The sequence below is a fragment of the Tachypleus tridentatus genome, chromosome 10 (assembly GCF_004210375.1).
Source record: "Tachypleus tridentatus isolate NWPU-2018 chromosome 10, ASM421037v1, whole genome shotgun sequence".
In the NCBI taxonomy this organism is placed as follows: Eukaryota; Metazoa; Arthropoda; class Merostomata; order Xiphosura; family Limulidae; genus Tachypleus; species Tachypleus tridentatus.
This window is the reverse complement of record NC_134834.1, coordinates 173,870,610-173,898,297: the sequence shown is the minus strand read 5'-3', so window position 1 is coordinate 173,898,297 and position 27,688 is coordinate 173,870,610. Positions and strand designations below refer to the sequence as shown.

The window sequence follows — 27,688 nt, the reverse complement described above, 5'->3', positions numbered from 1 at the left end:
TGCAACTCAGTTTATTTGATTAGTTTTGAATTTCACGCTAAGCTACACGAGGGCTATATCCTCTAGCCGTCCTTAATTTAGCAGTATAAGACTATAGGAAAGGCACCTAATCATTACCACCCTCCGCCAATTCTTAGGCTACTCTTTTACCACAAATAGTGGGATTGATTGTCACTTATAACGCACCCACGGCTGAAAAAGCGTGCATGTTTGGTTTGGTGCTGCAGGTATTCGAACCCATGGCCCTTGGATGACGGAGTCGAGTGCCTTAACTACCTGACCTTCACGTTGTTACAATGGCGAGTCTAAAATTATATATTTCGTTTTTCAAACACGATAATGTAATAGTATTTTTGAAAAATATAATATTATATAAATTTTATGCTAAAGAATATCAACTAATATTTAAGAACTCAATATTTTTTTAATATTCTGTCATTTGTAATCAATGTCGTAATTTGAAAAATTAATATACTTGTTATTAGGGTAATATTATTGTTTCCATTCGACATTAGCGCTATCTATTAGGCTTATAAATGTTGAAGGTGAGCTCAGGATAAAATTTGAGAAGTTAAAATTGGTCTAAGATGTCGTACCTCGAAACAAGACTTGTAAGTCATACTGTAAAGGTTTGTAGCTTATACAAAAGGGCTCTGAGAAATCTGGAATCGTATATACACGAAAGGTAATTACATTTATAGTTGTAATTAGTGTTCTACTAAGGTTGTTGGTCTCAACGTGCAAGTCTGCTGATTTTCTCAGTGCCAACTATATGTTGTTTACTTCAGGGTTGGTGATAGCAACAACTTTTTCATTTTGGCACCAGATATGAAAACAATTAATATTGTCTATTCTGAGAAAATGCAAGGATAAAAAATTTGCAAAACTCTGTAATAAAATCTGATATATGTGATACAAAATCTGATGTGAAATTTTGAGTGCAATGATAAAGTATTAAAATGTAAATAAGTAATTTGTAACTTACAACAACAATTTTTGTAATATACAATAAACTTGATGACTTATTTAGGTTTCTGAAAGAAACAATTCTTTGAAAAGATATTTGGCTGTATATCAAGTCTAAAATAGATTCAAAATATATATACACAAACACAGTTGACCTGTGCATTTCATTGTGTCATAAGGATAAGAAAACATGTTGAGATAAAACAAGGTGAGAGAAGGTCATTTAATACATCAAGAATATTCATTCTGAAAGTGACCACTCATTTTCCCAACTAAAACTGAATCTACCCTGTCATATCACAGAAAAGGTAAAGAGGATCTTTCAGCTTATTGAGATCAGTCCTTATTCAAAAAATTAATAATAAAAGTTTATTAAAAAGTTTCTAGTGCATTTTAAATTTGTAAACAATCTTAAAAATAGTCCATCAAAACCTTGTATCTGTTTAACAGAATTTTAAAAAAATCAAACTAATTGTACAGGGAAAATCATATAGTAAGCTATTCCATAAGTTTAAAAACTAAATGAAAATGTTAGGAATAAGTCTGCATATCGATTTCCAAACTTCAAATATTTAAATTTGTATTTCCAATGTTTTTACCACTGACCCTGTATATAAACTATCCTACTCAGTAGTTTTTAATGCTTCAATTAAAGCATTCCATAATAAATCCAATCTAAAAATGATATATACCAGGAATCACTCTTTACCAATGGTTTTCAGTTTCTGTTCATGGACTCCTATCAAGTGATCTGTGTGTGAATGTATATATGGTTAGAGAAATGAAGCAGCTTATAACTTCATAGATCCCTTTGTGGTCTGCTGAAAAAAGGTTTAGGTAGTGTGTGAACAAATAAGTGAAACCAATTCTATGTACGTTTTATATCCTTACTATACTGCATTTAGAGGACAAATACTTCCCATCACTTCAGTATAGTCCTACCAGAATTTTGTACAATGTTAGAAAAAAGTTTCCTTTCAAAATGTATAAAATTAAGATCAATAGTTGTATTTGTTTTTTTTAAATACAGCTAAGTACTCACCAAAATGCATTAGGTTTTTATCATCAAAATTTCTAAATCCTCCTTAGATTTTAACATAATACTATTGTTTTGCTTTTTTTACACAAGAAACACTAAATTTTTAGATTACATATCTCACATCATAACCTATGGAACATGATGAATGTTGCAAGTCCAAGGTTTATAAATATTTGAATGATAGCTGGCTCTGAGATTGTTGTATTTGTTAATGGTTTTGCTTTATGGATAGAACAGCCTAGATTAACCAGTAGGTCCCTTATTGCCCTTAAATATTTTCAAAACATACTCAAAACAGACTATTCATTATGATTATTTAGGTCCTTTTGCATAAGAGAAATATTTTCTATATAGTTGGCTTTTTCCAGATTAGTATTGTTGTTAGCAAACTTGAAGTTACTACTACTACTGAAAATTTATTCCAAGTAATTAACATGAATAATGAATAACAGGTTTAGTAACAATTCTATGATGAACCACATAAGTGTCATTACCTCAGTGTGAAAAATACCTTTTTATTATCACATTTTGATTTATTTTAACCAGAGGTATATTGGTTTGAGTCAAAGTGTGCAGGACCTGACAACATAGAGTGCCATTTAATACATTGTTATGCATTTAGTATTTGTTATCAAAAGTTTTCCTACAATTCTATCTTGCAGCAGGTCACTCTGGTGTAGAGAAAATGCCAGATTCAGTACGTATGGATGCTAAAAAACTTTAAATATGTTCCAAGGTGACTGTAGAGGTTATGCAAAAACAATTTGAAAACTGTATAATTAACAGAAGTATTTTTATTCTTTACATAAACATCATCCTTCACTTTGACATATCAAGAGCCTGAATCAGACTGACTTTGTCATTTTATAAATATATCATGAATGTCAAAACTTTAATAACATTTCTGTTTTTCTCAGCACAATGGTCTTGTACTTTTGACTAAAAATTGCAACACTGTACATGGTCAACATTACTTTTCTAATGCAGGGTCAGTCTATTGGATGAGACCCCATGCATTATACACTTAAACATAGTTCCCAAATCCATTTAACTTTTCAACCAATTCCAGAGGTATCCAACTTACTGAAGAATTTCTCATGATGTACCTTGACCTGAAAGTCAAAGCAAATATCATAAATTAAGATATCTTTTTCAAAATTAAAGGATAAAAATGTATTAAAAAACTAACACATTGGTGAATTAAAAAAGCTCTTCTATAAAACCATGCTAAAAATTGTTCACTAAATGCTAATTTTCTAAAGTACTTTTGACAGAAGCTGATAAATCCTTGCTACCAAATAGGCTTATCCTTGTTTCTCAGATCCTCTCATACTTTATCCTTATAGAAATAGGAATCAGATCAGCAATTTTCCATTTAGTAATTTCTCTAATATCAACAAACTTGTGTATAAAACACGTAAGGCCCCAAGTATCTGCATCATACTATTAAACTACTTCAAGATTTTAAGATATTACTGTTAGGTTCTGTATTCTAAAGAAACTGACCAGCTTCCAAGATTATTCAACATCATTATCATTAAACTGAAAGCTACAGTAACAACTAAAAACTTTATCATTTTAGTGAAAAAAAAAACAAACTAATTTGCAACACATCTTTTGTCACTTGAAAAAGAGTTATTCCTGAATTTTTGTTTTTTTTAAAACAAAACACTATGATTTTAAAACAAGTTTTAAAAATTATTACTCATCTAAAAAACTGCCCCAGTCTTTATCATTGAAACATTTAGTGCTAGCATTACTGATTTGATTCAGTTTGCATAACTTACTACCAAAGCGTTAATGAAATAAACCAGACCTTTGAGAAACCACATTAGTAACATTCTTCTGATCTTAAATAATTACAGTTCATTTAATTCTAGTTTCTTCCTCAAAACAATTTTATGACGTATTACAATAAAAGTTTTAGATGCACTTTTGTATTGAAGCTTATCTAAAGATTTTAGGAAGTCGAGATGTGTTATGAACTGAGCCATGTACCAAAACAAATCAGAAAGGTGTCTGAATATGCTGTTGTAATCTGGGCCATGTACCAAAACAAATCAGAAAGCTGTCTGAATATGCTGTTGTAATCTGGGCCATGTACCAAAACAAATCAGAAAGCTGTCTGAATATGCTGTTGTAATCTGGGCCATGTACCAAAACAAATCAGAAAGCTGTCTGAATATGCTGTTGTAATCTGGGCCATGTACCAAAACAAGTGAGAAAGCTGTCTGAATATGCTGTTGTAATCTGGGCCATGTACCAAAACAAATCAGAAAGCTGTCTGAATATGCTGTTGTAATCTGGGCCATGTACCAAAACAAGTGAGAAAGCTGTCTGAATATGCTGTTGTAATCTGGGCCATGTACCAAAACAAATCAGAAAGCTGTCTGCATATGCTGTTGTAATCTAAGCCATGTATCAAAACAAATCAGAAAGCTGTCTGAATATGCTGTTGTAATCTGGGCCATGTATCAAAACAAATCAGAAAGCTGTCTGAATATGCTGTTGTAATCTGGGCCATGTATCAAAACAAATCAGAAAGCTGTCTGCATATGCTGTTGTAATCTAAGCCATGTATCAAAACAAATCAGAAAGCTGTCTGAATATGCTGTTGTAATCTAAGCCATGTATCAAAACAAATCAGAAAGCTGTCTGAATATGCTGTTGTAATCTAAGCCATGTATCAAAACAAATCAGAAAGCTGTCTGAATATGCTGTTGTAATCTAAGCCATGTATCAAAACAAATCAGAAAGCTGTCTGCATATGCTGTTGTAATCTAAGCCATGTATCAAAACAAATCAGAAAGCTGTCTGCATATGCTGTTGTAATCTAAGCCATGTATCAAAACAAATCAGAAAGCTGTCTGCATATGCTGTTGTAATCTAAGCCATGTATCAAAACAAATCAGAAAGCTGTCTGCATATGCTGTTGTAATCTAAGCCATGTATCAAAACAAATCAGAAAGCTGTCTGAATATGCTGTTGTAATCTAAGCCATGTATCAAAACAAATCAGAAAGCTGTCTGAATATGCTGTTGTAATCTAAGCCATGTATCAAAACAAATCAGAAAGCTGTCTGCATATGCTGTTGTAATCTAAGCCATGTATCAAAACAAATCAGAAAGCTGTCTGCATATGCTGTTGTAATCTAAGCCATGTATCAAAACAAATCAGAAAGCTGTCTGCATATGCTGTTGTAATCTAAGCCATGTATCAAAACAAATCAGAAAGCTGTCTGCATATGCTGTTGTAATCTAAGCCATGTATCAAAACAAATCAGAAAGCTGTCTGAATATGCTGTTGTAATCTAAGCCATGTATCAAAACAAATCAGAAAGCTGTCTGAATATGCTGTTGTAATCTAAGCCATGTATCAAAACAAATCAGAAAGCTGTCTGAATATGCTGTTGTAATCTGGGCCATGTATCAAAACAAATCAGAAAGCTGTCTGAATATGCTGTTGTAATCTAAGCCATGTATCAAAACAAATCAGAAAGCTGTCTGAATATGCTGTTGTAATCTAAGCCATGTATCAAAACAAATCAGAAAGCTGTCTGAATATGCTGTTGTAATCTGGGCCATGTATCAAAACAAATCAGAAAGCTGTCTGAATATGCTGTTGTAATCTAAGCCATGTATCAAAACAAATCAGAAAGCTGTCTGCATATGCTGTTGTAATCTGGGCCATGTATCAAAACAAATCAGAAAGCTGTCTGAATATGCTGTTGTAATCTGGGCCATGTATCAAAACAAATCAGAAAGCTGTCTGAACATGCTGTTGTAATCTAAGCCATGTACCAAAACAAATCAGAAAGCTGTCTGAATATGCTGTTGTAATCTAAGCCATGTATCAAAACAAATCAGAAAGCTGTCTGAATATGCTGTTGTAATCTAAGCCATGTATCAAAACAAATCAGAAAGCTGTCTGAATATGCTGTTGTAATCTAAGCCATGTATCAAAACAAATCAGAAAGCTGTCTGAATATGCTGTTGTAATCTAAGCCATGTATCAAAACAAATCAGAAAGCTGTCTGAATATGCTGTTGTAATCTAAGCCATGTATCAAAACAAATCAGAAAGCTGTCTGAATATGCTGTTGTAATCTAAGCCATGTATCAAAACAAATCAGAAAGCTGTCTGAATATGCTGTTGTAATCTAAGCCATGTATCAAAACAAATCAGAAAGCTGTCTGAATATGCTGTTGTAATCTAAGCCATGTACCAAAACAAATCAGAAAGCTGTCTGCATATGCTGTTGTAATCTAAGCCATGTATCAAAACAAATCAGAAAGCTGTCTGCATATGCTGTTGTAATCTAAGCCATGTATCAAAACAAATCAGAAAGCTGTCTGCATATGCTGTTGTAATCTAAGCCATGTATCAAAACAAATCAGAAAGCTGTCTGAATATGCTGTTGTAATCTAAGCCATGTATCAAAACAAATCAGAAAGCTGTCTGAATATGCTGTTGTAATCTAAGCCATGTATCAAAACAAATCAAGAAAGCTGTCTGAATATGCTGTTGTAATCTAAGCCATGTATCAAAACAAATCAGAAAGCTGTCTGAATATGCTGTTGTAATCTGGGCCATGTACCAAAACAAATCAGAAAGCTGTCTGAATATGCTGTTGTAATCTAAGCCATGTATCAAAACAAATCAGAAAGCTGTCTGAATATGCTGTTGTAATCTAAGCCATGTATCAAAACAAATCAGAAAGCTGTCTGAATATGCTGTTGTAATCTAAGCCATGTATCAAAACAAATCAGAAAGCTGTCTGAATATGCTGTTGTAATCTAAGCCATGTATCAAAACAAGTGAGAAAGGTGTGTGAATATGCTGTTGTAATCTAAGCCATGTATCAAAACAAATCAGAAAGCTGTCTGCATATGCTGTTGTAATCTAAGCCATGTATCAAAACAAATCAGAAAGCTGTGTGCATATGCTGTTGTAATCTAAGCCATGTACCAAAACAAATCAGAAAGCTGTCTGCATATGCTGTTGTAATCTAAGCCATGTATCAAAACAAATCAGAAAGCTGTCTGAATATGCTGTTGTAATCTAAGCCATGTATCAAAACAAGTGAGAAAGGTGTGTGAATATGCTGTTGTAATCTAAGCCATGTATCAAAACAAATCAGAAAGCTGTCTGCATATGCTGTTGTAATCTAAGCCATGTATCAAAACAAGTGAGAAAGGTGTGTGCATATGCTGTTGTAATCTAAGCCATGTATCAAAACAAATCAGAAAGCTGTCTGAATATGCTGTTGTAATCTAAGCCATGTACCAAAACAAATCAGAAAGCTGTCTGAATATGCTGTTGTAATCTAAGCCATGTACCAAAACAAATCAGAAAGCTGTCTGCATATGCTGTTGTAATCTAAGCCATGTATCAAAACAAATCAGAAAGCTGTCTGCATATGCTGTTGTAATCTAAGCCATGTATCAAAACAAATCAGAAAGCTGTCTGAATATGCTGTTGTAATCTAAGCCATGTATCAAAACAAATCAGAAAGCTGTCTGAATATGCTGTTGTAATCTAAGCCATGTATCAAAACAAATCAGAAAGCTGTCTGAATATGCTGTTGTAATCTAAGCCATGTATCAAAACAAATCAGAAAGCTGTCTGAATATGCTGTTGTAATCTAAGCCATGTATCAAAACAAATCAGAAAGCTGTCTGCATATGCTGTTGTAATCTAAGCCATGTATCAAAACAAATCAGAAAGCTGTCTGAATATGCTGTTGTAATCTAAGCCATGTATCAAAACAAATCAGAAAGCTGTCTGAATATGCTGTTGTAATCTAAGCCATGTATCAAAACAAATCAGAAAGCTGTCTGCATATGCTGTTGTAATCTAAGCCATGTATCAAAACAAATCAGAAAGCTGTCTGAATATGCTGTTGTAATCTAAGCCATGTATCAAAACAAATCAGAAAGCTGTCTGCATATGCTGTTGTAATCTAAGCCATGTATCAAAACAAATCAGAAAGCTGTCTGAATATGCTGTTGTAATCTAAGCCATGTATCAAAACAAATCAGAAAGCTGTCTGCATATGCTGTTGTAATCTAAGCCATGTACCAAAACAAATCAGAAAGCTGTCTGCATATGCTGTTGTAATCTAAGCCATGTATCAAAACAAATCAGAAAGCTGTCTGAATATGCTGTTGTAATCTAAGCCATGTACCAAAACAAATCAGAAAGCTGTCTGCATATGCTGTTGTAATCTAAGCCATGTATCAAAACAAATCAGAAAGCTGTCTGCATATGCTGTTGTAATCTAAGCCATGTATCAAAACAAATCAGAAAGCTGTCTGCATATGCTGTTGTAATCTAAGCCATGTACCAAAACAAATCAGAAAGCTGTCTGCATATGCTGTTGTAATCTAAGCCATGTACCAAAACAAATCAGAAAGCTGTCTGCATATGCTGTTGTAATCTAAGCCATGTACCAAAACAAGTGAGAAAGGTGTGTGCATATGCTGCTGTAATCTGGGCCATGTACCCAAGCAAGTGATAAAGCTGTGTATACATGCTACTATAATCTAAGCTATGTCCTAAACTAAGTCAAATGTTTTCTGAAAGTGGCATACATTTGCTGCAAAAAAAATGTTTAGAAGACCTCTTACAATTACATCTGCTGTAAAATGTTAAGTTATAAAGAAAAACTTAACCTTGAACTGTAGTGGATTTTCCTAGAATATAAAAATATACATGTAATTATTATTATTCAGATGTTTTAAACTGCTTAACTTAATTATAATTATTGGAGTATATGGTATGTATCAGGTGACATAAATTTAAGCTTTTGAGATCCTTCTCTTTACTTGTTCTTGAACAAATAACATTATTCAACAATTGGTTTATTAGGGATACAAATTAAAATCACCATTCAGTTTTGGTTTGTAATTTTAATGGTTATGTGATAAATTAATTGTGTGTACTTGACTTCCTGTCCTTTGGAGTGTTATTACTGTATGTACTTACAAATGAAATTTAATGAGTAAAGCTGTTTAGTTCTCTCTTCCAGGTACATTGTATAGGCTATTTACTTTCATTGAAATATCTCTAGGTTCTAATAAGTGTTCAAGAATGTGTGTTAAAATCTTCAGTAACTTTTAGTACAATTCTAAGGTAAAAATCATCAGACACACAAGTTTTATCTCTCTCTCTTTATCCAAAATAACTCTCTTCAACAGGAATATTTTAAAAGGATTTCTTACATTATAAATATATGCATTGATAAAATATTGTTTAACTCCTTATTCATCTGTTTAAATTAATTTTGTCATAGCAGTTCATGTGTGCCATTATCTCTGTTTCACTAAGTTTGTTATACCAGTAATAACTAAAGTGTTGACTAAAATATTGCCATACATAGCTTTCATCCAACTGAAAAGCTTTTTTTTCCATTCTGTGACATTAAAACTATTTGTATTTATCTTATAACAGAGAAATTACCACCCTGTATTGTAGTCTTGTCTGTTCTGCTAAATAAATTTAATTTGAACAGTCTTTAATGAAACCTTTAGGGTTTGTTTTCTTGATATATTACTTCCCACATTGTTTATAATTATGTACTGTTTCATTCAGATGTACTTATTTGTTGCTAATGTCTTAATCATCACGTCATATTTTAAATGCCTTTCTTTCACCTGAATTGAAGAAATGTTATTGAAAGAACTGCCCAATAGTTTTTATTTTTAAAGCCCTTCTGAAATTATTAAACAATCAGGGTCACAAATAGATCAAAATGTTATATGTAGTTTAGGCCTGTCTGTAAAGAAATCTTTCCTACCAAACACTGGTGGAAGCTAGAGAAAAAAATTAAATATATTGTAGCATGCTATGTACTGTATCAAACATGTATCCTCAGTATATTTTTAAAATACCAAAATATTTGTTACAGACAGGTAAATTAACTTTGTTGAATTTTTTTCAGGCCACATTTTCGGTTTAATGCAGTATTACTGAGACAACGTTTTGAAGAAAATCGGAACATTACTGACATGAGGATCGCTAAGCAGCTTATTGAGCAAGGAGAAGATGAATTATTTCATAAGTCTCATTATCAACCTTTGAAATGTAAGTTACTTTAGACTCTGTTTTGAAATTGTAAAGCAAGTACAAAATACTAATGTACTGTAAACATGTTTTAATTTTCTGTAATAATGTATTAATAATAAATTGACTTTTTGGTTGTAATTACTCTGTCTTTGATTCTTGTATCTGTATTATAAATGGATTTGTTTTATTTTCAATGTTTATTTTGAAAGCACTCAATTTGTTTATCTGCTAGTCAAAATAGTCAGCAAATAGCTTATAAACAGCTGCTATTCCTAGTTTTACTGTCTTTGATTTGTATTCATGTTTCCATCTTCTAGAAACAGTAGAAACTAAAATTTTTATAAATATTTATTAAGATAATATTTTTAAAATCTGTATTGTGGTCTAGGTTACTAAGTGTAAGTAGTATAAGTGGGCCTTTTGCCAAATACTGTTTCCAAAAGATATGTTTTGCATTTCTCATTGAATACTCAGTAATGAAGTATTACGTACCTGAGCCACTACCTAGACATAAGATCTTTAGTGCTTTATATACTCACAAGTAACAATCATAACTAAAAAATATCCTTTTAAATTAACTCTCATTTATGAGTATAATAATGATCATTATATGGTTTCAGTAGAGGTGTTCAGTTAAATAAGCATACGTTCAAAGTAATACATTTATCCACTGAACATTTAACCAACAAACATCACGTGAATGCAGTAGTGCACAAAAAAAACGTGATATTTGTAATAAAACAAATTAATATGTGTAATTATTCTCAACTTCATTCCATAATGTACATTTTTTTATTAATCTTCTGTCATTGGTGTATATTAAAGTATAGTATTTCTGTTGTACATGGCTTTTAAAAATATGCAAGTTAATTATGTCTGAATTCAGGGCACTTTATCATACAGTAAAACATTCTCCTTAAAATAATATTACAGAAACAGTTTTAGGTTTTCTATAACATAATGATTAGCATGATAGAATACCAAGTAATTAAGCAGAATAAAGACATCAATCCTTTCACGCGGTCTCAGTATATTATACACAAGTTCATACACACATTTGCACACTTTAAGTATTTTGATACAATATGTGGACTTTCACAAAATTTAGCACACTTTTAGTAAAGATTACAAGTTTTCTGTGCACAAAAACAGATTTTATATGAAATATTTTTACTAAAGATTTGTTTGTGAAAATATCAAGTTTGTTTGGTTACTTGCCCAAGTGTGAAATGATTTTGTGTTACAAATAAAACAAACTGTTCTTCATCCCAAAAATCTTCAGTATTATTTGTGTTATCTCTAAAACTTCTGAAATAGATTTTAAATGTTTATATTCGGTAAGACTTTATATTGTTTCTATACTGTATGTGGGTCTGTCAACTAACTAACCTCAGAACCATCATAAAAAAAATTAGGAAGTAAATATAAATTGTTTTTTTGTGCTCGAATGGCTACATGTTAGAACACACTAATACAAATGTTTAGTCTAAGTAGTTTAAGGCTCATAATGTTATATATTTATTGTTATCATACTGACCTTAGTCTTGCCTAGCTAAAACATTACATAACTTTCATTGAAGTGGTGCATGTACACTCATGTTATTCTATCTAATAATATATATCTAATATATATATAGAGAGAGAGAGATTATTACTATTTATAACTTAGTTATTATATTTATTTTCTTAAAATATAGAACAGTAAAAAGAAGTAAAGCAAACAGTTCTCTTGTAGCTACGATCTTTGAACTCAGTTGCTGCTGGACATAGGTTGCTAAGCTTTTTAAAATATCACATGTGGAGGATATCAAACAATTTTTGTTAGGTTTTACATATACAGTTGAATAGCCCCAAAAAATCATAAATAACTAAGCTGTATTTAGGTTTTAAAAAGTGTGAAACTTTGAGCAAACTAAAGGCACAATTTACCTTCTTGAAATCTTAGATTGAAAGAATGTGGTGGCTTTTCACAGATTAAAATGACTTGGAAAACCACTAGGGGTACACTCTGAGCTGTCGATTGGTTATTCACATGTCATATATTGTAGTAAGAGAATATAAGAGACTGTTTCAAATAATTGAAAAGAGGTGAATAGCCCCAAAAAAATCATAAATAACTAAGCTGTATTTAGGTTTTAAAAGTGTGAAACTTTGAGCAAACTAAAGGCACAATTTACCTTCTTGAAATCTTAGATTGAAAGAATGTGGTGGCCTTTTCACAGATTAAAATGACTTGGAAAACCACTAGGGGTACACTCTGAGCTGTCGATTGGTTATTCACATGTCATATATTGTAGTAAGAGAATATAAGAGACTGTTTCAAATAATTGAAAAGAGGTGAGCGGGTCTACTGCATTTATTTCAGTACATAAGCTATATCTCATCAAAATAAAAAGTTGAGGTTTGTATTTTGGCATCACAAGCATCTTATTCTAACCAGTGCTGCATTCAACATACCACATGACTCACTAAAATCTACATTTAGGTAGGTTCTGTTAACATTTATTTTAAATTAACAAATTAACTTGTATATAATATTAAAGTTTGAATTATAATCTACAATTTGATTCTAAACTTATTGACAAAATTTATAAAATAGTAGTTAAAATTTTGAATTCAAGTCATCAAATGGTATGACATGCCCTTTGACCTGTGACCCATCATGAAAGGGTTATAAAATCTTTTATGGATACCATAGCTTTGGTTTTAAATACATTGGTTTTCAAACTCCATTGTTTACAAAGCTTTAACTTACTTTGTTCTTGAAAGTTACTTCTGAAACAGATGCTAATCATTTTATCTGTAGAAGTAGACTAATTTATGTTTGTACCGTATTATGCAAGTGTCAGAACAAACATACGTCAAAATTTTACAAATCAAAAGTTACTTGTAAAGAAACTTTATGGGAGTTTCTTAGAAACATTTGAAGTAAAATCCTAAAGTGTTCTTTACAAGTAACTTTTGATTTGTAAAATTTTGACGTATCAAATCTCAGATTCACTCAAATGGGTTGAAATTGGGGCTCTGTAGGGGCCATTCCATCATTTTAATGACTAACAGCTTCTTTCATAGCTAAGTAATTTATGCATGGGTTGGATGAGTGTTTAGGGTCATCTTAGTAGTAAGAGCTTTTATCAATAATACACAAACAACTAGGCATATCATGATGGATCAGTCAGCATCTGATGGTACTTGTACAGATCTATTATTCTATCTATCTTGCAAGTATTTCCTGTACTCTTAGCTGAAAAGCACCTTCAAACCATTACACTACCTCCACCAAACTTCATGTCAGGTACTATGCATTGAGGTATCTTTCATCTGTATTCTGCCAGTCATCCACATCACCCTTTTCTAATTGTCAACAACACAGGTTTTGTGCTTGTTGGCAAATTTCTGTCTCTTGACAATATTTGGAGATTGGAATAAAGGTGTTTTTTTTTTATTGCTATATGATCAGATATTCCATTCTAGTTGTGTTTTTTTGATACTGTAGGTCTGAACACTTTTTTGTCATTTGGTACCTGGTCATTTATCTCATGCTTGAGATCAATGGCAGTCTTCCTCTGTACCAAAATAAATGAGATACTTTACATCAATATTATTGAGTTTAAGTGTTCTACCTCTTCCTTTCATATTTTCAAATCATGTCTCAACGTCATAATCTAGGGTGTACTTGACAGTGTTTGGGTGGCATTTGAAGTGTGCAGTAATTTCTTGGGTAGTCCAACCAGCATTATATAAAGGTTTTTATTTGAACTCTGAGCTGTACTGACAATTCTCTATGATTTTTTGGTCATGGCACAAAAATATAACTTAATATATAGTTATTAAACAGTCTTTATCAAGGTTTATTTGTGGAGTACCATTAAATCCATTTTTTCTAACATATACTAGTATCATATGCTAGCTCCTTGCTTACTTCTTTTGATATAGTTAAGACACTGCATGGTGTACCATGGCAGTTATTTCAGACCCTAAACATGGTCAGTATGCTTATTCAAGTAGAACCCTTATAACCTGCCCTTAGTACAAGTATATGGGAATTCTAAAGAATGATAAATATTCTTATCCTGGCTCATTCAGTTGTCAACAGGGATCAGTGAAGCATTACCATAGTGTTGAAAGTGGCATTCTTTAAGAGCATGGAAGAATTAGCCCCATAAAATTAAAAAGAATGAAAAATATTCTCTTGTACTAATACTGTTGCACAGTACTGTGTATAAATTTCCCATTGGTGCCTACATTTTAAATTCAGTATTGAAGGTTAGATTAGGGTACATTTTGCAGATTTTTCATGGTTCCAAGTAGTCAAAATTTCATTACAGTTTTCTGAATCAAGCACATTAGAAAAGTAATCAACAGAAAAAATAAAATTAATCTAGTGGTGTGACAGTTTAGTAAAGATATGGTTTAAAATCATTTTAGGTCTAAATAAATAATTATACATGTATAAAGATATATTAATAGTTATTATTATTTTCAGTTCCTTGTAGTCCTGGAGGAGTAGCTTATGAAAGAGTAGTTGGGTCCCCTGACTGGGTAAGTACTTTGTGTGTGTCCTCCCAATAGATGTAGTATTAAAAAACCCATAATAAGAAACTTTCACTTTAAATGAATATCTTCTAGGAAAGACCAAGCTATTTTCAAGTCTGTAAATGGTTCTGAGCATTATTTTATTTCTTCCTGGCCTGGAAACGTACAGGCTGTTATAAAATCAGTATACCAAAAAGAAAGTTGTAAATGTTTAATTGTATGAGACGACAAAATTCAAAACAAAATATCTTCTGAAAGCTTGTAAGTTTCATTTAAATTAATTATCATACTTATTGCTTATATTTATTATTATTATTTGTGAATGTGTTTTATTTCAAACTTCAAAAGTGAGCGTGTTTTTGAGTATAATGACAAGTTTTGAAGACTTCTCCTGGTTTAAACTCTTGACTGTTATCTTTGGAAATTTTTTAAAACAAAAGCACCGTAACATGCTAAGAGATCCCGAGGAACTATAACTTAGTATCCATGATGCTGTCATATCCATCTCTACAACTCTTTTGGAAAATGTGTTTTCAGAATTACTTTAATTATAGCTAATGATGGAAGGCATGTTTATTAGTTATATTGAATAAGCCTTCAGAAGATATTTTCTATTTTATTGTTATCTTAAATAGTAAATGTTATTCAACTTTCTCTTTGGTATATACATATTAGAAAACCTTGCATAATACTATAATACTTACATATTTAAATTCTAGGATGTGCTGATAATATTCTATTTTATAGATAATTTTCACTCTGTTCTTGATTTATGTATTTTAGTTTTTGAAGCTGTTAGTGTTAAAAAATATTGCATGAGAAAAAACAGTCTTGTTAATGCTGTATCCCTTTCAGCATTGCACACTGTACTAAAATTTATATCTTTGATTTTAATGATATCTTAACAAATCTAGTTATCTGAACAATCTTTCTTTGTGGGTGTGTAAGATGAGATTTTGTCACACACAGTTAATAAAATCATAAAAATGAATTTGAAAAATGTTACAGTGAATACATTTGTTCATTTACCTTGTGACTGTACTTTGGTTAACATCAGGAGTTTTCAGTTATACAGGTAAGTAGAAAATAAAGTTATGATAGTTATGGGTGAATAATAAATAAATTTTCATGATAATATGAATGAAAAAGACAGAATATATTGAAAGTACTAAAGTTATATTTTACGTATTACTGTAATTATATTTTACTTACATTTATCTAATGCTTTCAGGTGTTTTAATTCGTATTTGATTGCAGTCAGTGAACTAATTAAGAATACAAAGTTTTGTTTACAATTTTCTGTTTATTATTTAGGTCTTGGATTACTGGCATCCACTTGAGAAAGCACAGTATCCTGAATATTTTGCCAGAAGAGAGCAAAGGAAGAAGGAATATATAGAACTATGGGAGAAAACCTATGGGAAGCCAGAAGAATTGCCCTCTCACTAAGATATCTTTTTATGAATAGAGGAAGATAGTTAGACACAGGACATATAAATGTAGTATATATAAATGTAGTAAATATATTGTTTCTTTCATTACTTTTATTTCAAACAAAAATAACAGATTTACTCATTTTAATGAGAATAAATTACAACGCTAGAAAATACACAATAACTTAGAACATTATATTTAATGAATAAAAAACAAATTGGAATATTTTCTTTAGTGCAAAATATCTCTTGAAATTCTTCAAAGAGTAGATACTATTTTTATCAACCATTTGTAATTAATAACTGTTTAAGATATTTTACTTTCAACAAGAGCATTCAGTATTCACATCTCTTTATTTTAAAGAACACAGATATTTTGCATTTACTGAATATTTTAGTATAATATTATTAGGAATGATATTTTTAATAAGAAAGCTGTTCAGTAATTCACACTTTCAGAATTGTAATATCACAAAAACCCTGTGCCTGATATACATAGATTAAGAAAACTGTCACCAGAGCTTGTACAAAATAAAATGCAAAGAGTTGATCACAGATAAAAAGAAATATTTGCATATGTAGATTAATTCATTAGGATATATTTGCAGGTGTAAAATATGCTGCCACATGTGACACATTTAACAAGTTTATATCATTTAATTGTAATGAATTTCTGATGTTTCAACAAAGATAGGACAGTAACAGAGTCTCAAACTACATCACATACCAGTCTGAGCAATGGTCTGATCTTCAGAGAAATCTTTCAATGAAAAAGGAGAAAAACATTGCATGGAAACTTGAGATATCTATTGCCACTGCTTACAAATTCTTCTAACTACTCATGAAAATCAGTGGTTATTTTAGTGAGAAAGATGGCTTAGGAAAGTGTACTCACAACAACTACATTCAACCACAAGTTTCTGTGATTTTAAACTGCTTGAAGTTTGTCTTCGAAGCTGAAATCTGTTTACATGTATGATTGAGAATATTTAGAAAGTTTCAAGATGTTGGAGGAGCTGTAATTGGCTTTCCATCCTTGGCAGAAAAATGTTACAATGAAAATTGTGGGGTTGGACAATAATGTGTAGTTACATCTGGTTGGTTCTGAAGACAATCCAATGTGATTAATTTTGACATCTCAAAAATATTTTAAAACATATTTAGTAAGAGTGTGATTCTTCTCACTTACGTTGCTGGTGAAGATTTAGTAAATATTTTGAAAAAACTAAAACGATTAAATGGAGAATATTCCCTTGAATGATGGTCAAAATCAAAATTAGTTGAAAATGTCATTGTTTTAATACTAATTGTGTAATGAAGTGAAGTTTTGTGATTTGTAACTGTTCCATCATGCCCATGTTTCAAGATTGTCATCACGCTGTAGTTCAGAGGTAATCAAGTATGTTGCTGATCTTAACAACTTACAGCAAATATAATTTGATTTTGATTACAAAATGATGAATCACATTTACTTCACAATTATAGGTACTTACAGTGGAAATACTAAGAATATGTTAAGCATTGTATTACTTCATTTTCAATTTTATGAGAATCGTATTAACTTTTTGTGAGCAAAAGAAATTCTGACATAAATTCAGGGCCTGGCATGGAGTGGTAGTTAAGGCACTCGACTTGTAATCTAAGGGTCATGGGTTCAAATCCCTGTCATACCAAACACACCTTTTCAGCTGTGGGGATGTCATAATGTAACGGTCAGTCCCGCTATTCATTATTAAGAGTAGCCCAAGGGTTGGCAGTGGGTGGTGATGGCTATCTGCATTCCCTCTAGTTTTATGCTGCTAAATTATGGACAACTAGCACAGATAGCCCTCATGTAGCTTTGCACAAAATTCAAACCAAACAAACATAAATTCAGATAATTCTGTTCTCTTTCTGATGACCTGTGATTTAGCAAGAGAATTTAACAAATACATTTGATAATGAATATAGTGATAACTTCAGTGTCTGATTCACTTTGTGACCTCAATCAGATGGACACATATAAGACTTCTTACTTGTTATCAATTTTTTGTAATTGATGTTTTTTATGATGATATGGAAATTGTTAGGTGCATAGATTTTGATTTTTATCATACTTAGTTCTTTGATGTAAAATACACAAGTCTACAATTAGTATTTCAATATTTTAAACCAGAAGACATTCATGACATTAGAAAATCACATGGGTTCAAGAAGTCTTGGTAGAAATGAATAAAACCCTATAACCTGAATGCTTTTAAAAGGTCCACCTGTTCAAAGTGCTTGGGTTTTTAGGTTTTTATTAATTTCTATCAAACCAGAAGACACATACTTGTTAATTTTATAGAGGTTTACCAACACAAGACTACCATTACAATTGAATTTTTCTATTTTAGCTAAGTTGCATTTATGTAAGTGATTTAAAAAAAATAAATAAAAGGGATTTTCAGGTACTAAAATATACCTCCGTTGGAAAAGATAATTGTGGCATTATGTATTTAGGATGCCATATTGTGACTATATATATACATCACATCTTGTTCATAATATTCATGTTAGTGTGAGGGTTCATTGAAGTAAATAAGTGAAATGGAATTAAGATTTTTTTTTTCTTTACATTCAGTTATATCCTCATTAGTAATAAGTATATACCAGGGTAAAGAAAATAATAGTGATTAAGAATGGTAGAACAAAATATAACCATTCTATTTCGATATTAATAACTTATCTAGACATTAAGTTCCAGGTAAAATAAGTTTACCCTTTCTTTCTATAAATGTACAATGTTTATCATTTTTGATCAACTTACGTAGTTTTCACAGGCCTGTATTATTATTTCTGACAGTAGATCATGAAGTATATTTATATCATCATTTATGAATAGTTGCAGCACTAAAAATCCTTCACTTGTGTTCCTGGCCAAGAATGGCCAGGTGAGTTAAGGCATTCGACTCGTAACCTGAGGGTCGCGGGTTCGAATCGTGGTCGCACCAAACATGCTCACCCTTTTCAGCTGGGGGGACGTTATAATGTTACGGTCAATCCCACTATTCATTGGTAAAAGAGCAGCCCAAGAGTTGGCAGTGGGTGGTGATGACTAGCTGACTTCCCTCTAGTCTCACACTACTAATTTAGGGACGACTAGCACTGATAGCCCTCATGTAGCTTTGTGCAAAATTAAAAAAAAAAAAAAACTTATGTTCGTGGTTTAAAGTGTTACAGTCACTGATTTCAATGGCTACATTTCTATGCGTCTACAGATGGGACTATAATAATAAAATTACTTGTTGAATAAAAATACTGTAAATCGTTATTAAGGTAAAAATGCTAAAAGTTTTATGTAGATTCAACTTATTCAATAACCTGAAAAAATATATCAGGATATCTATAAGTGATCCCCTGATATTTACCTTGTATTGATAAGTCTTACAGAAACTGAACGTAATCTTTATGAAATATTTAATGTTTTTATTCTTGCTGATAAGCATAACTTCCAGTATATATTTGCAAAAGTCCTTTGTATGAATCATTTTATTTACAACTTTACACAGTTATTACATTGCTATATTAGCACTACCCTTTGCTATATGTTAATATTAGAATATGTTAAACGCAATGTGTGTGAAACTACTGCACATGGCATCGTATAAACATTCAACATAAGAAATTTGTTTCACATTGTTAGAAATGCACGTCATTATTGTATGGTGTTGGAGCCATTTCTTGTGTTCACTCATAATTAGTCTTCTGGCATGTTGAAGTGTGGAGTTCCTTGTATTATCATATATGAATATGCAATATTATATATTAAACGTCATTGTAGCATTATAGCTTTGAAGCATACAAGTGAGCATCTAAAACCACATTTATTGGTTGTTGTGGTTGATTGTCTGAGGAATATACCATAAAACACCTTAACCAGCACCTTATACACTAATGCTTAGGAGCATGGAAACACCTGAATTAGTTCTGACATACGAATTTATAAATATCAACCCTGAGCTATAGAACACGCCCAAAATACTACTCGAGACATGCACTGGGTCTCCAGAAAAGCACTTTAAACGTACCATCTTTGGAGCACACGGTACAACGTGTAAAACAACATTTTAAATCACTGTTTTTGAGCGTGTAGTTGATGACGTAAAACAATACAAGTTTGACTAATAATAAGAAATTTAGTTGGGTTCAGTTCTAGGTAAAGTAAATTTCTTAAACAAATGTCTTATGGTTGTTCTGATGTGAAATTAAACCATCTAAGAGTGCGCTTTACACATTATTACGATCTTCTAATAGAACATTTAAAGTTCGTTGTTAGGAGTGTTTAGTACATTATATGAAACATTAAAATTTTGAAATAAACAGGAAAATAACATGCGATAGAAACAGCTTTTAATATTTGTTATTCCTTTTCGCAAACGTTACAAATTTTTTGTACGATCTTTTTCCTTCTCAACGACTAGCAACATGAAAATATATAATTTTTTACAACTCGCATATTAAAACATTACAAGCTTTAAAATTTTGTTTGAACGCCAAAAATAATAATATGGAATTATATTTTACGAAGAGCTGAGTAAACAGTGTCGTAGCGAATTTTTACTTTTGAATATTGTAACTGTTACTGTATTTACAAAAATGTTCAGAAAGTTAGCAAACTAACTATAACAAACGGATAAACAATGTTCTTCGACTTTTTTAGAAGAACACCATAAATGCACATTTAATACTCTTTTTTTTTTTTTTTTAAGGCTGATACAAAATATGTGAACAGCCGTTACAAAAGTCAAGGTTTACCAAGACTGTTTAGCAGGTCACGTTGAGAGTAGGAATGGAACGTCGATGTATGATGGGACGGAATGTTACGAATACGGATACAAAGAACAGCGGTTATCGTGGAAGAGGCGAGAAGTATAAGAATGGTAACAACAAGTGATGTGACAAAGCTAGGGGTGGACATGCAGATGTCACCATCTCGAAGGTTAGATCCTGTGGTCAGTGATACTGTACCGTTACCACTTTCAGAAAATATAATATCTTCTGGAGCCACAACTCGGATTCCACGCAACAAGCGGATTGGTTCAACGGTGTCGTGAAGCCTGAGGATGCCGTCTTTGTCTTCTTTTATCACCTTTACTCCACCACGAGTATCTCTCTTCTTTCGTCCTGACCGAGCTTGTGGGAATTCTGTACAGAAATCTTGACATTGGAACTTGCATATTTCAATGTTGCATTCCAGGAACACTTCCATTGTGTCAGGAAATTTGAAGGCTTGGAAAAAAGAGTAAGCAATGATGCTTGCCCCAGTGTTCCCTGTCTGTCTTGTTTTCTGCCATGGGCCCATCAACTTCTTCTTTATTACACATCCTCGTACATCAGTAAGTTGGATGCCCTTACTGACATCTCCAGAATGTGCAATACATTCCTTCACGTGAATGTCAAAATTGTCAGTGCCTTGTACATAGATAACTGCTGTTAAAGTATCGCCAATTCTGACCAATCCTGTGACAGGAACAGCAAATGGCCCTCGTCCAACTTGGATATCCATATAACTGTCTACAGAATCTCCGCTGTAGGTTATAGAGATTATATCCAGCATGTCTATGTTAATACTGGACGTCACAGTCTTCTCGAACTGACCTGTCCAGAGACAACGAATGTGTCGTGCAGTATCCCATACTTCTTGAAAACCAGGCTCATTTTGGATTATTATAGTGTTCTCTAAATAAGCCTGACCACCTTGATTGAATTGATCTACAAATTGGGTACCACAACGATCAAGGTAAATGGTGAATTCGTAAACGGATCTTCCATTGTTCGGCACCACATAAATACAATTCGTATTACTATTTAAAAGAGAAAAAAAGATGAATTATTAGAACAATATTATTCCCGTTTAGTCGCATTGGATGTAGAAGTATTAATTAACAAGAAGTCGAACATTTTATTATTTACTCTTATAGTTATGCATGTTTCCAACTCTACTAAGTGACATGTCAAAACACGTATAGTTCATCATTGTGAATATTTTAACTGTTTCACTTGGTTATAACTTATAATTAGTCTAAACAGTTGAGAAGGTTCATTATTACCTATATGTTGAGATATAGTCAGGTGGTTAGAGCGCTGGATTTGCAATGTGAGGGTCGCGGATTCGAATCCCCATCCTAAAAAATATACCCTTTTCAATCGTGGATACGTTATTATGTGTTATTAAACATGGTCAACCGCACTCTTCATTGGTAACAGAGTAGTCCAAGAGTGTGCGGTGGCTGATGATGACTAGCTGCTTCGCCCTAGTCTTTAGGGATGGCGAGCGCAGATAACCCTCGTGTAGATTTGCGCGAAATTTAAAAGAAGCTATATAGATTTGGCATTACTAATGATTTAGTTATGAACAGAATAAGAGTGACGGAGCATATTTTTCTTTTATTATTCTTTACATGAGAAATGGAATAGAGCCTAAACTCGAATCGTGCATGAATATTAAGTTTTCCATTCTTGTTTGTGGCCTATAATTCAAATATTTAACAAATTCCGTAATTTCGGTAACAAGAAAGTTCATTCTTTTGGTTAAAATGTTTTCGGTTTGTCATTTAACAACATTAAAACGATCGGCACAAGGCTGTATCAATTGTTAACGGCGCTCTGTGTGAGAAAGAAACTCTGCGCCCTTGTGTTTAAAGATGCAAACTCACACCCCTTACGGGTCGGCATTGTTTGCGGACGCAGCGCTCACACTAACCTTGATACGGCGTAAATTGGGATCCTGTTAGGGATGACCTTAGAATACGCCCAGGGCAATAGAGAGTATGATATGTGACTAGTTGAAATATTTTTAAAAAACTACGATTTGTAGCTAGAGGGTTGACGCTCGGTACGCGGAAAAAAGATATGTTGGAATTTTAAAAAAAATTCCATCTGTTTTTACCCTTAATGATACAGTAGTAAGTCTCCCAACTTATAATACTAAAAAACAGGATTTCGATACCTGTGGTGAGCACAGCCTAGATAACCTATTATGTATTTTTGTGTTTTTAATATAAATAAACAAACAACCATACCGTTCTGTTTTCGGTAAATATTTAATTTATTCTTTAGTGTATACAGTAGAGGTCTCTACAATCTAACTACAATTTAACCTTGCTAAATACTTTTACCATTTTATAATGATTATTATATTAGAAATTAGAGCTAATTAATATTAAATAAAAGCTGGAGAAAAGTCACTGTATCATTACAATTATTATATTTCAAGCTATCTTCACTGGTTTACTGTATATGATATATCTTTTTAATTGTAATGATTACTCTTCAACATTGAATAATAGTAATTAACTTATACTAAAATTAAGGTGTTTAATTAATTATTAAGTTAGTTTATTTAATTGCCTTCCTTGTGTGTATTTCTAGTTCAATAATTTACTTTTAATTTAAATGTTATATTACTTACTGGCAAAAGTTTGGTTCATATCTCGTGCAAAGCTATACGCGAGCTATTTGTTTCAAGTTGTTCATAATTTAGCAGTGACAGACTAGAGAGAAAGCAACTAGCAAATACCATCTACTGCCAACTCTTTGGACATTCATTTTACCAACGAATAAGGGAATGATATTTACATTACAACGCCCCCACGGCTGAACGATTGAGCATGTTCAGTATAATGGGGCAAAAGTATTTAACACTCCTACGAAAAGTGGGGCTTAATAGGCCCCAGAGCAACTTGAAAGGTTATTAATATTAGGCTAATAAATAACCTTAATAATATTAATAATAATTAATATTAGGCTAATATTAATAACCTTTCAAGTTGCTCTGGGGCCTATTAGGCCCCACTTTTCGTAGGAGTGTTAATGACAACAAAATTTGGCTTATGCGAAATATTTGTTATAAAACCACTTCACAAAGTAATGAGCATTTTACCTGTAATATCCTTTAGAATAAATAACTCCGTTGAATGGACTACTGAACTCAATCCTGATGGCCATTGTTTCCTTCTGACACTGGACGTCAATGTTGATAATTTGTGGCATTTGTCCTGCAGGGGCCAATGGTAACAGCTCAGACTCTGGTAGAATGTTTTGGGCGGCTGGGAGAGGATTAAAATTAGAATATGAATTTTGATTCACTGGTCTGACTGGAGAGATGTGCTGTGGTCCTGAAACAAATCCACTCCGTGGATTTTGACCTTGTCTATTGGAGGAGGTAGCACCAATAAAGCTAAGAAGTGGAACTTGACTCTGTCCTGAAGATGAACCATACTGTTTTGCGTCTCTGGCGTGACCAACCTGAAGGCATTGAATTAAATTTAAAAGTTAAAAATTGGCTATGTGTGTGTAAGCTTAACAAATTTAATAAACCCAAACAATTGTAAAAATCATGCATAGTGAATGAAAGTTTTAACATTCTAATTAGTAATTATAATTTCGAGTAAAATATTCCACAAATTCTATACCCGTATTTAAAAATACCAAGTAAAAATCAGAAACATAATAAGAGTAAACTCTACAGATTAAATATTTAATCAGTTGAAATTTAATGTTTTTAACAAAGAAACTGTAGTCTTGAGTTTAATAAAACAAACCTATCTTAATATTTCATATTATGATGAGCTGTTCAACTGAGAGTAAAAACATCAACTCTGTGTTATTGTTATTTTTTATATATACATCTTGGTTATTGTTTTCAGAAACTCACTTTTAAACAAATATAGCTAAAAGTACTAAGGAAAGTTTAAAAGCAGTAGAGAAGAAAATAACCTTGAACCGGAATGGAAAGGAAGATAAATAACAAGTATGATTAGATATTCAATACCATAACCATTGTTTTGACTGTTTTATCTTTTTTTACTGTAACCTTGAAATATTTTCGTTGCATGTTTCAGTTATACAAATATTATGTGCGTTGTTTTTGTTTGTTTGTCTTTCGCTCTAGATATGGCTGTTCTGCTGGTTACAGGAAACAGAGGTTACACTAAATAACAGGTCGTGTATGCCTTAATGGGGAGTAAAGAAGGTTATACAGTAAAGCACTATCGTAGGTTATAAACCAGTTTCCGTGTAAAGCACAAGTTACATACTTCCGACAACATTTGTGGTTCTTTTGCTGTTGTTTCTGTTGGAATTTTTTTTTCTTTTTGCTAAAGCTGTGAAATATGAATGTACAATTCCAAAACGCGAACCACATTTTTGTGATAACGAGCTGCGAGCCATGACCCCTCAAATTTATAGTCACGGGACTCTTTAACTCTTACTACTTAGCTACACACGATCCTAAACCCACTTGAAAAAAAAAAAAAAAGGATAAATTGAGTGTTATCTGCAGGGGCGTAGATCCTGGGGGAATTGGGGAAACATCCCCCTTCATTTTAGGTGGGGGGTATGGTGCATACAATCATCCCATCTGTTGAATCGTTTTATTGCATCACGGGCCTACAAATTGTGTGTTTGTTCTTGTGATTCTCGTGTTCTTACCAATCGAATTACATAATTAGGCCTAGATGTAGGCTTTTCCAGTAGCCGAAATGTACATCTTTAATATAAGCTTGCTTCTAAACTTTTTGATCTAAGCGACAGTTCGTAAGTATCAGTCAGTAAGCCTAAGTATACATGCAAGTATCGTGGTAACAAGATTACTCTGTGACTGCATGTTTACAGCTTTTAGGTTCATGTAATCAGAGATTACCAATTTGCAAATTGAACAGTCCACATAACTGGTTGCAAAATCATCCCTCCCTCATCGGGTGTAAAAAATCTACGCCCCTGGAACTTATCCGCACAGAATAGTTGTAAGTGCGAAGGTAAAAAATAAAATCTTTGGACTATTTCATACGTACTTTACAGAGAAAAAATGCGTTTTTATAAAGTTATAGAACACAAAAATCAAAACTGTTGCGAAGTGTTGCAGTTGTCTGAACATTTAAAGCCCTCCAGTGAGTCTGCATTGAGTCTGTATACTTACAAAAAATAATGCCTGGGATTTTCCCACTCCCAGGTGGACAGAGTACAAATAATCCAATTGCGGTAAAAACAACCAAACGTTTAAAGAACGTTTTAGAATTTCGAAGAGCGATGTTATCTACATTTCATCTAAGAAATAAATTTGTTTTTAAGCTTTCAACCGCAGTCTGTTATTTCAAAGTATACGATATTTTTCTGATATATATACCTTTACTTTTTACCACTCTAGGCAAACAAAGTCAAAAGCCCTGATGTTTATTGAACTTACAGTTAAAATACTATCAGCAACAAAAACTTCATATCTTTATTGAACTTACCGCTAAATATACTGTCAGTAACAACAACTTCATATCTTTATTGAACTTACCTTTAAAAATACTATCAGCAACAAAAACTTCATATCTTTATTGAACTTACCGCTAAATATACTGTCAGTAACAACAACTTCATATCTTTATTGAACTTACAGTTAAAATACTATCAGCAACAACAACTTCATACCTTTATTGAACTTACCTTTAAAAATACTGTCAGCAACAAAAACTTCATATCTTTATTGAACTTACCGCTAAATATACTGTCAGTAACAACAACTTCATATCTTTATTGAACTTACAGTTAAAATACTATCAGCAACAACAACTTCATACCTTTATTGAACTTACCTTTAAAAATACTGTCAGCAACAAAAACTTCATATCTTTATTGAACTTACCGCTAAATATACTGTCAGTAACAACAACTTCATATCTTTATTGAACTTACAGTTAAAATACTATCAGCAACAACAACTTCATACCTTTATTGAACTTACCTTTAAAAATACTGTCAGCAACAAAAACTTCATATCTTTATTGAACTTACCGCTAAATATACTGTCAGTAACAACAATTTCATATCTTTATTGAACTTACCGCTAAATATACTGTCAGTAACAACAACTTCATACCTTTATTGAACTTACCGCTAAATATACTGTCAGTAACAACAACTTCATACCTTTATTGAACTTACCTTTAAAAATACTGTCATCTACAAAAACTGCATAACTTTACTGAATTTACCTATAAAAATACTGTCAGCAACAGAAACTTCATACCTTTACTGAACTTACCTTTAAAAATACTGTCAGTAACAACAACTTCATACCTTTACTGAACTTACCGCTAAAAATACTGTCAGCAACAAAAACTTCATAACGTTCTTTCCTGAAAGTATGCCGTTTATATAACTGGAAAAAATAACATTGTTTTAAAACCACTATTCATAGAAGATGTATCTTATAGTCATGTCTTCGTAATTCGAAGTGAAATTTAATAACACACTGTTATTAAAATAAATACTTTAAAACACATTGCTGTAATAACAGAAAATAAAAATTAAAATGATAAAATAGTTTATATGCAAAAACGGCTAGTATGGATAGAGAAAATTCTATGTAGAGAAGCGAACAACGTTTCGACCTTCTTCGGTCATCGTCAGGTTCACAAAAGGTCGAAACGTTGTTCGCTCCTTTATATAGAATTTTCGGTATCCATACTAGCCGTTTTTACATATATATTTTTCTCTACAAGTGGGTTTACTCGTCGTCACGGATAAAATAGTTTCATTCAAACGAGATCTGAGACCGGATCCCATTTATTTACACAGTTTGTATATTTTTTGTAGTTGTAATTGATGTGTAACATATCACAATATACAAAATTCTA

The 27,688-nt window shown here is 32.1% G+C and overlaps 2 protein-coding genes across 3 annotated transcripts in view; one reads left to right on the top strand and one right to left on the bottom strand.

The window, feature by feature from the left end:
* Window positions 1-508: 508 nt before the first annotated feature.
* LOC143230948 (NADH dehydrogenase [ubiquinone] 1 beta subcomplex subunit 9-like) lies at window positions 509-16,268 on the top strand. Its single transcript, XM_076465301.1, has 4 exons — window positions 509-685; window positions 9,947-10,089; window positions 14,558-14,613; window positions 15,922-16,268. The coding sequence occupies exons 1-4, from the start codon at window positions 588-590 to the stop codon at window positions 16,054-16,056; spliced, it is 432 nt and encodes a 143-aa protein (XP_076321416.1). The 5' UTR covers window positions 509-587; the 3' UTR covers window positions 16,057-16,268.
* Window positions 16,269-20,365: 4,097 nt separating this feature from the next.
* LOC143230943 (uncharacterized) overlaps window positions 20,366-27,688 on the bottom strand; it is a 46,274-nt gene continuing 38,951 nt past the window's right edge. For both annotated transcript variants that reach the window (XM_076465284.1, XM_076465285.1), the window contains 3 exons: window positions 27,144-27,210; window positions 23,944-24,308; window positions 20,366-21,865 (listed from right to left, as the gene is read on the bottom strand). In XM_076465284.1, coding sequence (XP_076321399.1) covers window positions 20,806-21,865; window positions 23,944-24,308; window positions 27,144-27,210 — 1,492 coding nt within the window. In that variant the 3' untranslated portion in view covers window positions 20,366-20,805. The remainder of the gene's footprint in view (window positions 21,866-23,943; window positions 24,309-27,143; window positions 27,211-27,688) is intronic.

Bases quoted from the DNA above. Each gene is read 5' to 3' on its own strand.
- LOC143230948 (XM_076465301.1), top strand. From the start codon at position 588: ATGTCGTACCTCGAAACAAGACTTGTAAGTCATACTGTAAAGGTTTGT. The intron at 686-9,946 runs GTAATTACATTT...AATTTTTTTCAG, and splicing joins GAATCGTATATACACGAAAG to GCCACATTTTCGGTTTAATG. The intron at 10,090-14,557 runs GTAAGTTACTTT...TATTATTTTCAG, and splicing joins TCATTATCAACCTTTGAAAT to TTCCTTGTAGTCCTGGAGGA.